Source organism: Lipotes vexillifer, unplaced genomic scaffold (assembly GCF_000442215.2).
Source record: "Lipotes vexillifer unplaced genomic scaffold, Lipotes_vexillifer_v1.1 scaffold490, whole genome shotgun sequence".
Classification (NCBI taxonomy): domain Eukaryota; kingdom Metazoa; phylum Chordata; class Mammalia; order Artiodactyla; family Lipotidae; genus Lipotes; species Lipotes vexillifer.
In genome coordinates, this window is record NW_006796397.1 from 2883626 (window position 1) to 2898966 (window position 15341).

Here is a 15341-nt window from a genome sequence, read left to right on the forward strand (position 1 = left end):
CAGGGTCCAATCCATGGTGATAGACAACATCGCCTGTCGTCCACCAACCTAAACAAGGGCCCTCACTCTCCCAGCTGCTCCTCTCCATGGTATGGGCCAGTGACTTATACCCAACTGGTGGCTGGGGTCAAGTTTCAGGGGCTCCAAAGGTGTCACCAAGGAGTTAAACAGTTTTTACTGGGTGGGACACAAGGTCCTTAAAGTTCTTCCGTGATCCAGTGTGCAGCCTTGGGAAAGTCATGGAACCCCTCACTCCTGTACACAGAAGCTCATGCACCATCAAGAGAAAGGAGCCCAACATTCTACATGTTACCATAATACATATTCTTATTCTAACAAATTCCAGGGGCGTAATCAATATTCAGTCAATATGCACCAGAATTCTGCTTCAGAAATAGAGACTGTTGGTCAGGGCATAGAACCTTTATTAAAAGAGACTTTTTGTTTTGTCCCAATAGGACTTGACCTCTATGCTTAGCTGCCTGAATACCACGAGAGTTTAGTAACAAACTTCAACTTTTTGAACCCAGTTCTCATCTAAAACTCTTCCTCCCTCTACTCGACTAAACAAGTCTTCCCAACCAGGTAGCCTACTTTCACGTTTAGGTTATGCTTATTTGGCTAAGACTTAAAATGCAGCATCAGGAAATAAGCATTAGACTCAAAGGTCAGGAAACCTGAGTTTGAGTTCTAGCTTTGTCACTTGCTAGTAATGTGGATATGAGCAAATTAGGTTAACCCTCTACCAACCCCGCTGCAAAATGGTGGAAATAACGGTTTTCTCCTAGGATTACTGGCAGGGTTGAGTGGGGTGCATGTGAAGGCACCTGATATGGCCTCTGCACAGAGCACACACTCAACTTCAGTGTCCACCTGTTCCTGCATCTATATTAAACATCCCAGATCCAAAAAAGGGCTAGGAACTAGCATTCAATAATTCACTTGTGCTGCCACGCTGCCTGTGGAAGAGGTGACAATTGCTGTAGGTTTCAAAAGAAAGCAGATGGACCCTGAGGCCCTGAAATGCCATTTTTCACACAATCACCTGACTGTAACAAGGACCCATTCACAAGAGTTGTTATTTCCAGTAACTTATTCGGGAGCTCCTCAACTAAAAATAATGATAAAAAAATTATTTAAGAAATAATATGCTTTCAAAGTTGAGTCACCAGATATTTATATCCCTCTGCAAGGCAAGGAAATTAAAATGGGCAATTTCTTATCAAGGCTAAACAGTTCCTTTCTCCAATAATTTGTCCTTGTAACAGGCATTAGTATTAAAAAATATTTTCAAACACTTTTCCTCTGCTATTGTCCAAAACTTAACTGATGTCTCGAGGCCATAAAGCTGACATTGGCTTCAAATGTCTACAGAATTATAAGTGGGAGGAAGCTCTAACTGTTGACCCATCCTGCTAACTCTTCGTGCCTTCCATCAGGTATTCCCTCCTTTCCCACACCTCAGCTTCTCGGCCTCCACTCACTTCTGACTTCTGTGCATGGGTGTCTTCTAAATTCTACACAACCACCTTCTCCTCTCTCAACCAGGCTACTCCCCACTTCTCCCCCATTACCGGGTCTGTTTCCTCAGAAGGAACAAGGGAAGGAGGGGATGTGGTGGTGAGTAGGCCCCAGTGATCCCTCAGGTCCCTGCCAGCTCCAACAATCTGTAATTCTATAATTCCCTGCCCTAACTACCTGGTCTCAGAAAAGAAAAAAACTGACTGTCATAAATCAGTCAGTAATGGACGCTACATAAAATTTACCTTCCCCCACTTTAATATAAATGTTTCTTGCTATCTTGAGTTCAGTGAATGAAGTAACTGCTCCATATTCCTTTCGGGCCCAATTTAACAGATGCTCATTTCCATGCGGGAAGCTCCTTTCCTCTGTTTCTGCTGACAAGGAGAAGTTTCCTGATGAAAAATGGACCACAGAACCCTCAGACACCTAGAAGAAATAGAATTGCATATTTAATGTGGTGCGGTCACCCAGAGCTGAATCATAATTAGAGAAAGAACTAATCAGACAATTAACGGATATTTGTCAATCCAACCTCTTCCCTTTGTTATAGAGGCACATCATCTTTTTTCAGCAGCTGATTCAAGAAACAATCACAAGCCTACCTCCTTCCAGGTAAAGACAAAACTACAAACCATGCAGGACGTCCTTTTGAATTTTTAAAGAACTTTGTGATGAGAGAGTGCATTGTGAGGAATCATGAGACTTATCACTATTTTCCAGATACCTAAATTGAAGGCCAACCTTTCAAGTAATGAGTTTCAAGTTAAATAGGAAGCCTTGGTGAGTGTTTTCATAGGCTTGTAATGGGCTTCTGGATCAGTGCAAGTGATCCCAAAGGCCTGCTAGCACCTGAACTTGACGTCCGAGTCTTCCACAGTTGCAGCCTCTGCCATCAGAGTCACCACCACAGCAAGAGTCCCTTTGGTTTAATGTCTCCTGAGCACTGAGATAAAAAATGGCCAGAGCTGGCCTGTCTTCTACCACTTTATATACTAATTCCTCGTAGTGAGATGAATGTGTGTTACAGTTTATTTTGTAAGACCCCCAAATTCCCATAGATAATGAAGTCAAGAGGCTGTTAGACTGATCCTCATAAAACTTTTGGGATGATTTATGCAAGTTCCACATTTTTTGCTGGATGTATTTGGACCATTGCTGACCTAGCATATCATGGTATATATAATTAACAAAAACAAAGGGGGAAAATTATCATCTTGTTGCTGTACTATAATTAAATTTAGCTGCTGGTGAAAATATGCATGTCATCTTTATCGGCTAGCATTTATAACTGATTTTATCAGTGTCAGGGTGGAACCTCAAAATGTGAGCAAAAAGGCTCAAAAATTCCCAAGCCGCAGAACTCTAAATGTTTTGTATTAAATTTCACATTAACAACAGAACTACCATACGATCCAGCAATTCCACTTCTGAGTATTTATCCGAAGAAAATGAAAACACTAACTTGAAAAGATATATGCACCCTGCAGCATTATTTACAACAGGCAAGATATGGAAACAACCTAAGTGCCCATGGATGAATGAATAAAGATGTGGTATATATACACAATGGAATATTTTCCACCATAAAAAAGAATAAAATCTTGCCATTTGCAACAACATGGACGGACCTCAAGGGCCTTATGCTAAGTGAAGTAAGTCAGACAAAGCCAAATGCCATATGATCTCATTTATATGTGGAGTCTAAAAACAAAACAAAAAACCAAATTCACAGATACTGCGAACAGATTGGTGGTTGCCAGAGGTGGGAGGTAGGGGGTGAGTGAAATGGGTGAAGGAGTCAAAAGGTACAAACTTTAACTTATAAACTAAATAAGTCATGGGGATGTAATGTACAGCTTAGTGACTATAGTTAGTAACACTGTATCGCATAATTGAAAGTTGCTAAAGACAATTGATCTTAAAAGTTCTCACCACAAGAAAAAAAATTCTGTACGTATGGTGACAGATGTTAACTAGACTTATTGTGGTGATCATTTTACAATATATACAAATATTGAAGACTACGTTGAACACCTGAAACTAATATAATGCTATATGTCAATTATACCTCAATAAAAAATGTTTTCACATTAACTATCATTAACAAAAAGCAAGCAGTTTCTTAAGTGGTTATAGCCAGACTAACAGCAGGTTGAGGGCAGGGATTTTGCTTAGAGCTCTACCCTTGCCAGCAGTGTTTTCAGCCTCCACACACATACAAAACAGTACTTACCCCAACTATTATGCTAAGCATTAATATTTTCTCTTCAACTATATATACATATACTTTTTAAATGCTAGCAAAGAAGCACTTCACCAAATTGATTCCATCACCTACTCATGCTGTAGTCACCCTCTTGGCTGAAAACTAGAAGCATCTGAAGAGTTTCTAAATATCCTGAGGCCAAGGCCATAAGCCGGATTAGAACTTGGGGGTGGGAGCCAGGCATCAGGATTTTTTAAAGCTCCCTGGGGGGTTTCCCTGGTGGCGCAGTGGTTGAGAGTCCGCCTGCCGATGCAGGGGACACGGGTTCGTGCCCTGGTCCGGGAAGATCCCACATGCCGCGGATCGGCTAGGCTCGTGAGCCATGGCTGCTGAGCCTGCACATCCAGAGCCTGTGCTCCACAACGGGAGAGGCCACAAAAGTGAGAGGCCCGCGTACCGCAAAAAAAAAAAGGAATTTTTTTGGATGATTGGAATCCCTGGGTGATTCCAATGTTCAGCCACAGTTGAGAAGCCTAGCCTTAATGGGCACTGCGTGATCCACAGTTTGAAAAGCCCGACATGCATCTCACAGTTTCCTCTATACCACTGGTTCTTAACCAGGGGTGATTCTGCCCCCCAGGGAACATTTGGCAATGCCTGGAAACATTTTTGATTGTCACAACTGGGAGGGAGGAGCTACTGGCATCTGGTGAATAGAGGCCAGGGATGCTGCTAAACATCCTACAGTGCACAGGACAGCCCCCATAACAAATAATTATCTTAAATGTCAACAGCGCCATGACTGAGAAATCCTGGTTTACGCTTTGGACTGACCGAACGTTACTGCCACTCGAACATCTACTGGATCCCCAAACTGGATCCCCAAATTGACAGCTCTTTCTATCCTAGAAATTGGGCCGTTTAGTACTTAATAAAGAATAATAGAACCTTTCTGGTTTGTATTGGCTTGGGAAACCCAGAACTAATCATTAATAAGCTGAGCGTAAACTATGACCACTGACAACAGTCACCATTTACTGTACACTTACTATGTATCAGGCACCATAAAGTGCTACCAAGTGTAGTAATGACACTTGCTACATGTCCCAATGCCAGTTATAAGCAAAACCAGGGGGGACCATTTAGCTTTGACCTTGTTTTGACATCACCTGCATAAGAAAAAGCTCCTGAACCAACTACCTGCCAATGATAACCATGCCAACTTATGCATAAATCCTCTGAAGCTTAGCTACTCATCAACACTGAACTTCAAACAATGTTTATCTGATTGTCTGACTTAAGCACTGTAGTAAAATCTTCTTTTCACTGAAAAGCACTTGTGCTAAAAAGTCATTTTTATTAAGCCTGTCACCGAAAAAACCTACAACAGTCCAAAGGCCTTTGTCCCACTGCCAGCACAGTTCTGAATGTTTAGGCAAGCATCCCTGGATGTTCTGCTCTTTTTTTCTCATTCATGTTACAGCCATAAAATAAAACACTTGGGCTTTAAATATGTTATGCAGAGAGTACATTTCTTCAGAGTGGAAGGTGGGATACATCACCCTGGTGCATTCCAGAGGCAAGAATGTGAACAGTGTAAATAAGAGTAGAAATGGGGAGCAACTCGGGAACGTATCCTGAAGTAATTAAAAGCAACGCCACCGTGTAGCTGACTCCTCGAAAGGGGAAGCTCCCTCCATGCCCCATCCACTTTGCGCGTCTGTCTCCCCCAGGGCCAGCAGCAGCACAGATCATACACTCAGGCCTGAGGAATTTGGAAAAGGAGTCAACTGCCACTCCTCAGGCACATTCCAGTGAGAAGAAAGCAAAGCTGCCAGGGGCAGGGAAGCGTCCCTGACTGCGGGTCAGTGGAAATTTTCTGCCGCGGCAGGGGGTTAGTCGGCGCCCCTTCTGACCACCAGTTCTCTCACTCTGACCCCAACCCTCAACGAGTTTTACAAGGTGGTGTTATTTCCACCTGATCCTCAGGACGACGTGTGAGGTAGGCTAGTCTGATTTCCACGGTAGAGAGGAGGAAACCTCCGAGAAGCTAAAGGCCTACCCAAGGTCAGAGAAGCAGCACCCAGGGCAGACCAGAACAGGACACTTCAGACTCCCGCTTACAGCTGGCCACCGCCTGAACCCTTCCAGAAAGAAGACCTGGGTAGCTCCCAAGGCAGAAGAGTTCTCTTCCTACTTTCTACCTGTAAGATTTGCCCTCCATCCACTTGTCTGAGGTAGGCCTTCCAGACCAAAGAATTCCTTCCTCTTTCTTCCATGAGATAAGCCTTCAAATGTTTGAAGTCATCTCTCAACCCCAGTCACGACTTCACTTCTTCAGGGCAACAGCCCCAACTCCCCCCAACTCCTCCCCAGACACCAAGGTTGTCAGAGCTTTATCAGCATAGTCTCTGGTATGTGGCGCCCGGAACAAGACCTAGGGTTTTGGGTGTGGTCTGATGAGAGTACTGTGAAGGTTAGTTTTAGGTGTCAATGTGACTGGGCTACAGGGTACCAGATACTTGGTCAAACATTATTGTGAGTATTTCTGTGAGGCTGTTTTTGGATGAGATTAACATTTAGATCAGTAGACTAACTAAAACAGATTGCCCTTCCTAATGGGTATGGGCCTCACCCAATCAGTCGAAGGTCTAAATAGAACAAAAGGCTGACCCTTCCCCTGAGTAAGAGAGAATTCTCCTGCTGACGGCCTTTGAACTGGGCATCAGCTCTTCCTGGTTCTACAGCAGCCTGCTGCCCTTCGGACTCAAACTGGGACATTGGCTCTGCAGAATTTGAACTTGCTAGCCTCCATAATCACGTGAGCCAATTCTTTACAATAAATATCTTTCTATATCTATGTGAACACTGCATGAGGCCCAAGATCACATCAGCTTTTATATCAGCTGAACCCTACTATTATCTCATAACCATTAATTTATGCTTTAACCATACATCCAACAAATATTTATTGAGTGTCAGGCACCTTTCTAGGTGCTGGGGATATACTGGAGAGGGCAACAGACAAAATTTCCTGTTTTGTGAAGCTTACAGTCTAGTAAGGAAGTCAGAGGAACAAAATATAAACAATGAAAATATATGTTAATAAGTGTGAAGGAATGATATAAATTGAGGGAAGAGAAGGGGGCACTATAAAGTGTTGTAATGGGACAAGTCTAACTGAGAAAGTCACTGAGGAGGTGAAGACCTGAAGGAGATGAAAGAGCTGGGCACGTGGACGTCAGGGGAAGAGTTCTTGCGTGGAGGCAGCGGTGAGGGTACAGGTTTGGCGTGGGGAAGGGACAGCAAGGAGGCCAGTGTGGCTGGAGAACAGGGGTGAGGGGCAGATGAGTAGGAGGAGAGGTCAGAGATCACAGAGGAGACCAGTAGGTCCAATAGGACCTTACAGACTGTTGCTAAGGACTGTGGTGTTTAGTCTGGGTGAGATGAGCCACCATTGAGAGTTCATGAAAACATCTAATAGATGTTTTAACAGGATCACTCTGGCTAATAGGGCCAGGCTTGACTGAAGGGAGACAAGGAGCAGAAGACCAGTAGTAGACTTCTGGAATAATCCAGGGGAGAAAGAACAGCAGCTCACACCAGGGAGGTGGAGGTGGAGGTGGGCACGATGATACCTAAAGCCCCAGGTCTTTATTTTATCAGCTTGAGACTCCTTCCCTTACACCTTCCCTTACACCTTCCCTTACACTTTCCCTTACATCCTTCCCTTACACCTTCCCTTACATCCTTCCCTTACACCTTCCCTTACATCCTTCCCTTACACCTTCCCTTACACCTTCCCTTACATCCTTCCCTTACACCTTCCCTTGCATCCTTCCCTTACACCTTCCCTTACATCCTTCCCTTACACCTTCCCTTACACCTTCCCTTACATCCTTCCCTTACACCTTCCCTTATACACCTTCCATCCTTCCCTTACACCTTCCCTTACATCCTTCCCTTACACCTTCCCTTACACCTCCCCTTACATCCTTCCCTTACACCTTCCCTTACATCATTCCCTTACATCCTTCCCTTACACCTTCCCTTACACCTTCCCTTACACCTTCCCTTGCATCCTTCCCTTACACCTTCCCTTGCATCCTTCCCTTACACCTTCCCTTACACTTTCCCTTACATCCTTCCCTTACACCAGCGCTTCTGTAACATAAATCAAACTCTTTAGACCCGTATTTCAACTCTGTAGAGACCACATAAAAATCCTCATTCTGTTAGCTGTCAAAACTCTCTAAATTTCGTGTGTGCACCATCTACACATTCATCTAAATCCCTGAGAAGCTGAACCAGACAAGGCTGAGGTCTGTGACTTACAGGCACGCTCCCACGCTGACCCAAGCACATTAAACAGCACTTGCCCAGTTTGTTCGCCAACTACAAAGTAACCCAACGGAATTACCCTCATCTTGTGTGTAAGGACGTCATGCTAGAACCTGTTAAGAGCCCTCTGGAAATAAAGACATGACACGTCGGTATCACCACTCCTATACCAGTCAGCACTCCAGTCCCTGCGTTATCTTCCTGGTGTGGTGTCTGTCCTTACTGAAGTCCGGCTTGGGTTAAAGTTTGTGGAAGAACAGAGATATAAAGAGAATAACAAAAAACAAGAAATAGAAGGAAAAATAGTATTTTTCTAACAGGAGAAGTGGTTACAATCACTATTGCAAGGATAATAACTACATGACTGAATATGAAATTGTTTTAAAAAAGTGTTAAAGAGCAAGGGTTTGTTTTTTTTTAAAAACATCTTTATTGGAGTATAATTGCTTTACAATGGTGTGTTAGTTTCTGCTGTATAACAAAGTGAATCAGCTATACATATACATATATCCCTATATCCCCTCCCTCTTTCATCTCCCTCCCACCCTCCCTATCCCACCCCTCTAGGTGGTCACAAAGCACCAAGCTGATCTCCCTGAAGAGCAAGGGTTTTATATTTGGATAAAGTGTCAGAAACTTTCCAAGGCAATTCATTCCCTCCCCCATCTTCCACCTTATTTGTCGGTCCTTGTGCTGCTACCACCACACTTCCGGCCCTTATGTCTCAACCAACCTAGTATCTCAACCATTACAGTAACCTCCTGCTGTCCAAGCTGCCAATCCTGTCTCTCTCCATCCCTCACCCATACTGTCACCAAGGAGATCTTTCTACAAAGTGAACACATGATGAGGCAGGATAGCATCTAAGCATCTGAACTTGCACGGGACCAGAGAGGGCCTCTGCCTGCCGCACTTCCCACCACTCCCCCAAGTACTTGCCACATGGAACCACTCACAATGGCAGAACACATCATGCTGCTTCACATCTCCTGGGTCTTTTTACATCCTGTTCCCCACCTGGCTTGCTCACCTGGTAACTGCTCCTGTCCTCCACAGGTTTTCACTTTCTCTGTAAAACCTCTCGACGCCCTTTCTTTCCTCGGGATGGAGCTACCCTCCGTGCCTTGTGCACACCACTAGCCCAGCCCTTCTCTCGCATGAACTGCTACTATCTACCAGCAAACCTGCCACCCCACTTGACAAGCACTTGAAGTCCAAGAGTGCCTAGTTCGTTCTGAATCTCCTGGCCTGGCAAGGTGCTGGGCACAAAGCAGGGACTCAGTAATTGCTTGTTGAATGAAAGCTCAATGGTGTTACTTACAGGAAAGGCTATGCCATAATTTCTTCATTCTCACAACACTTACTTCCCTCACTGCCCAGAAATGATCTTTCGGCCAGGCTTTAAAGCTAGTATTTGATTTTTCACCTAATAGCTCCACCTAAAAACCAATTATTAAATCATTTAGTAGTTCCATGTCTCCCCGCAGAATCCACTAAACTTTCCTCCTGCTTGCTAATTAAAACCCAGTCCTCTGACATTCCCTGACATGACAAACATCTTCCTGTGGGAACAAACAGAGCCCTGAGCTCTGAGAATCCTGAATCTTACTTATTAGCAAGCGTCCATTGAAGGGGCAAACATGAAGCACCTGACTGTCCAACAAGCCCCAGGCTTCAAAATGCACACTGAGCCACCCCTTCTCCCGACTGCTCTTCCCTACTGAAACCACGCACAGCATTTGTATTTTACATTCTGGTTATGCTACCAGACTTTTTAAAAAAGCAGAACATTACTCTCTCTGCCAGTGCTGGGAGTTTTATTACAAGAACTTACGGCTAGGCAACAAGAGCCAAGTTTATTATTTTTTCTGGATCAGATTCAACAACCTTGTCCAAAAGAGCAAGAAACAAGCAAAAGAGGCAACCAGCCCTTTTGTTTCCACACCTGCGTTTAAGCTTTAACTCTTAAAGTCCTAAGCAGACCCACTGAAGCCTCAAGATTGCTCTCCCAAGCCTCAGTGAAGGGAACCAAATGCCAGCTAATGGGTGCAGACACCATTTTCCTGGAACTGAGGCTCTTCGTCTTAGCACTTATCTCAGCACATCAGCTGACTCAGAGGCCTGGCGGTTGCCTCACAGTCACTCTGCGGCCTCCCCCAAGCTGGTGTGGTCTTTAGTGAGGAGGGAGAGAGAATCTTTGCTGATGATACTGCCATATTGTAAGGCCTCACCTAGTCCTACCCACCTCCTCCCGCCTCATCCACGCTCCCAGAAGAAAATGCAGACTGCACGTAATTGCACGGGTGGCAATTGAGTTTCCTCTGAAGTTTCCCCTCATCTCCTTCATGTCCACTCACATGTTACCTTCTCGATGGAGCCTATTTAAAATTACAATCCAACCACCCAGCAGCCCCCACTCTAGCACTCTGACTGCCTCACACCTGCTTTACATATTCTTATTTCTAGATTAGAGTATAATATAGCCAGCTTCTAAACTACCGTGTAATTTACTTATATATTATGCTTATAGCCCATCTCCTCCCACTAGAATGTAGGCTCCTTCAGAGGCTGGGATTTTAGCCTGCTTTGTTTATAGGCATATCCCAAGCGCAGTGTTGGGTATAGAAAAGACACTCAGTAAGTATTAAATGAATGAATGAATCCTGAGGTCCCATTAAGTGGCAGTGGCTACCTAAAGTTCTGTGCTGGGAAGAATTCTGAGGCCATATTCAGGAGCAGTGGAGAAAGGGGAATGAGTGCCATGGTCACTCATGTGTCTGCCAGGGGCTCAGGGCAGGCTCTCCTGGCTCTACAGCTGTCCAGTACAGTAGCCACTGGCCATTGAGAGCTTGAAATGTTGCTAGTTAAATTGACCTGTGTCATAACTGTAAAATACACACCAGATTTTGAACGCGTAGTAAAACCAGTGTTAAGAAGAAATCTCACTGCTTCCCGAAGTGTCATCCTCAGATCAGTGTATCACAGACAAAAGTATGTTAAAATGCAGGTTCCAGGGTGGGGTGGGAATGTAGGGTCAGGCAACTGCATTATAATCCTCCGCCCACTACCCCATGATTCCCAGGCATACTTGAGGATCACTGCTCTGTGCCACAGATAAAAATACTATGTAAACGCCAATCTTTGTAAAGCGTGAAGAGGGTTACTTGGAGAACAAGCAAGAATTTTCTCCCCTGCACTGGTTAAAAAAAAGCTAAGAGGGTGAGAGTAAAGCCAAGTCATTTTTGGAGTCATCTTCTTCTATATCTAAAAAGATAGAAATGGGCCCTGTGAAATGAGGAGCCATAGCTCCCCAATGATAAAGAAATGCTTGCTGAAATCTCAGAGGAAAATCTGTTCCAGGAATCAAGCTCTCTCTCTCGCTCTCCCTCTCCCTCTCTCTCGCTCTCTCTCTCTCTCTCTCTCTCTCTCTCTCATTCTCTCTCTCTCTCTCTCTCTCACACACACACACACACACACACACACACACACGCACGCACGCATGCACACCCAATAGCTGGGCTGTGGTCCATTTGGAGCCTGAGTTATCGCTTGGGTGAGCGCCTGCTATTCAGGTTACAGCTCCATGAGGCTGCTTTAACTCGCACACGCAACTTCGCACATTTACATGACTTTGGCATTGCTGAAAGTTCAACACTTGCACAGTCAGGATCAGCTCCTCTCCCTCTTCTGTCCTGCCCTACCCCCAACCTTTACTATTCCTATTGCTTTTTCTTGACTCTTGCACTGACACATCTCTTTCTGGAGATGCCTGCTTAGGAGAACAGGAAGGGCAAAACAAGGAAAACAAATAAAGCAAAGAAAAACACACGGGCATTTCAGAAACACCTGCCATGCCAAGAATTTGCTAGTTCAATTCTAGGGGGAAAAAGACTTATGGTAAAGTAGAATAGGCATTTCTCTAGAGTTTAGGTTTATGTATAAGTAGGATCTATGCAGATTGGCCTGAGAACTCGTAACAGTGCCCACACAGAAAGGCATTGAGGAGATTATGCTTTGATGTATTTTATGCACCAAGTCCAGCAAAAACAAACTTACATAAAGTGCTGGAACAGTCTTGAAATATTTACCTCCCAGATGAGGATGGGACCCTACATTCTGAAAGAGGAAAATCACACGTTCTCCCTACCCCAATTCCTGGGAGGACCGTGCTTGCCTAGTTCCTCCAAAGTCTCGTGATATGAAATGTGATCTGAAACGTGTTTTTCTACTAACCATATATCATGACTCAATGTCTTTTTCAAAGTTTGTTTTAAAGAAATAATAACTTCCATGCCCATGAACCTACAGTCATAATTTGCAAAGCTACATATTCATGAGCCATGTGATTGTGGTCTCTGCCAGTAGTGCACTCAAGAAACACAAATCCATGCCACCATTTAAAAATTCTTGGATGAAAAAAAAAAAATTCTTTGATGTTTTAATTTTGTATCCACAACCATATTACTCTGTCCAATAAAATGAATTAAAATATATTCAACAATTTTTCTCAAAACATTCATGATGATCATCCTCTGCTTTTAATTTTTATTCCTGTTGAAATATAAAGAATAAAGGATTGGAAGTGCCTTCTGTTCTTAATGCCCTACATGTTTACACATGTCCAAGAGGAAAGCTCTGAGATGCTACCCTCCAAATAGAAACACGCACAAACTTGAACGTGAGCCAGTACAAAAGCAATACTCTAATCTCCCATGGAAATGTTACAAGAACGATAGTATGTGTGAATACATATATACACAAAGACAAGCAAAATAACTCACTGCATCTGAAAGATGAACTCAGTCCCCACAGGTTACCAAATTAATGAAGCATAAGCTGCTTTATAATATAGCGTTTTCCAAAGTAGAGCCCCAGGCCACACAGGGATCCTCAATGACCCTTTACAAAATCATCTCCTGAGACTCTTCAATTTATCCTTTCCCATCTTCCAATGCAGCATATGATGTTAGAAGGAGTTGACCCAAAATTTAGTGTATTTATCATCTAAAGGGTGTTTTTCAGGAAAAAAACAATAAAATGTTGGCATCCTCACCAGTACTTGCCATGATCCTCAATCTATTGTGACCCTCCAAGTGTGCTTCTGGGAAATCCCTCACCAAGAAGGATCCTTTCTTCTATTTTTCTTTTAAGTTACATCCAATCTGCCGACCCAGGTTCAAGGGCACAAACTGAGTTTCACAAACAGTTGGCTCCAAATAGGTACCTAGAATTCTCTTTACAGAGTTCCTCTTCATCAAGACTGACAATCTAAGTTCAGTTTGGCAGACAAGGAAACTGAGGCTCAAAGAAGCTAAAGAAGCTAAAGAATCTGCCTGAGGCACAGAGTTGGTAAAAAGGAGGATTGACAACAGAACCAAACACCTCATTTCTCACTCAAGAGCTCTTTCTACTCCACCTCCATGAAGTAGCTGCTACTAAGCTCAAGAAATCAGTAGAGTAGGGTAGACAGGAGCCCCCTGGACCCTGGATTAATAGAACACTGGGAGAGAAAGTCACACAGGCGCTTACTGATCATTTAGTGCCTGTTTCATAGATTCTGAATCTTCACATCTGACAACTGAAGAAACTGTTGTCAGAGTTTCTTCTGAGAGGTTAGGTAAAGCCCCAGCAAGGAATGAGTGCACATTCAAAGTGCATCTGCAGGACTCCAGAAACTATGCAGTACAAACCCAGGCTTTTACAAGAGTGACAGGGGAAAGTAAGGCAGAGCAGGGGGTTGTGCCTTCTCTACCTCTTGCACAGTCTCCCCATCAGGTTGTTTCCTTCTCTCTCTCCCCGCCACCTTCCCCAGAAGCTGGAGGAGCTATGCTGGTGAAAGTGGAGGAGAAAGGGAATGGAAGGTGCAGACAGAAAATCGTAGTGACTGTTATGGAAGCAAAAAATTGCTTGGCTGGGGCTTCCCTGGTGGCGCAGTGGTTGAGAGTCCGCCTGCCGACGCAGGGGACACGGGTTCGTGCCCCGGTCCAGGAAGATCCCACGTGCGCGGAGCGGCTGGGCCCGTGAGCCATGGCCACTGAGCCTGCGCGTCCGGAGCCTGTGCTCCGCAGCGGGAGAGGCCACAACAGTGAGAGGACCGCGTACCGCAAAAAAAAAAAAAAAAAAAAAAAAAAAAAATTGCTTGGCTGGAAGAAGAGAGATCTGCTAAACAACAACAGTGAGAAAAACTGCCAAAGAATCTGAAAATGATCGAATAGAGACTATAGTAGATACAGCATGACGAGAACATGAGGCTATAAAAATTTTAAATATAAGTGCTTCTGTGACGTTCAGTTTTATATGTCAATTTGGCTTGGCTATAGTCTCTAATTATCCAATCAAACACTAATCTAGTTGTTGCTGTGAAAGTATTTTGTAGATATAATTAAACTCCACAATCAGGTGGCTCTAAGTAAGGGAGATTATCTTAGACAATCTGTGTGGGCCTGATCAGTCGGTTGAAAGGCCTTACGGGCAGAGCTGAGGCTTCCCTGAGGAAGAAGAAATCCCACCTGTAGACAGCAGCTTTGGCTCCTGCCGGAGAGCTCTGGCTGCCCTTCCTGACTACTGGCCCTACAGGTTTCTGACTTACCTTGCCTGTCCCAACAGTGTCATAAGCTGATTTCCTGCAATAAACCTCTCCCCGTATATACCCACAGCTGGTCCCCTTTTTCTGGATAACCCCTGACTGACAGCTTCTGTGAATGGCTGATATAGGCCCCAAGAGAAATGGAGCTGCATATTCTGGCCCAGAAACCACAGATCTAAGAACACTTCGGGGGAAAAGGGTTCTAAAGGACATTTCCTTGGGGGGCAAGATGAAGGTGGGGCCTCCAACCCCAAACAACTGTTTGGAGCCCTCTTGAACTTCCTAAGCTTAGCTTTCAACCAAAGGCAGGCCGTGTATTTGTGCCCACCCCCATTTTCCAGTCTACATTCCACAGTCTCTGAAGACGACTACGGTGATCTCCTATGCCAAAGCCAGAAGGCTGAACTGAACACGTTTAACAGCAATGAAGAAATGATCCCCAGAGGGCTAAGAACAGATGCAGATATTAAAGCAGGGCATCTTGGCAGAGCTGATCCAGAGACAGGACAACCAGAGGAGCCCAGGGACACAATATTGCTGGGAAAGCAGCCGAGAAGCAGTTTTTAAATCCTTACCCGAATGACGTCCCTCAGAAGGGTCACCCAACTACCTTCCTTGCACTATCTGTGACTGAGGGATAATGGCAAGGGCTCCAAGCAAAGGAGGAAAAGAAACAGGGAAAGA

General features: G+C 44.4%; 1 protein-coding gene across 1 annotated transcript in view; it reads right to left on the reverse strand.

The window, feature by feature from the left end:
- The window catches only part of TGFBR3 (transforming growth factor beta receptor 3), a 216109-nt gene that overhangs the window by 49400 nt on the left and 151368 nt on the right, over positions 1 to 15341 (reverse strand). Inside the window, exon 5 of the mRNA XM_007468528.1 lies at positions 1767 to 1950. Coding sequence (XP_007468590.1) covers positions 1767 to 1950 — 184 coding nt within the window. The remainder of the gene's footprint in view (positions 1 to 1766; positions 1951 to 15341) is intronic.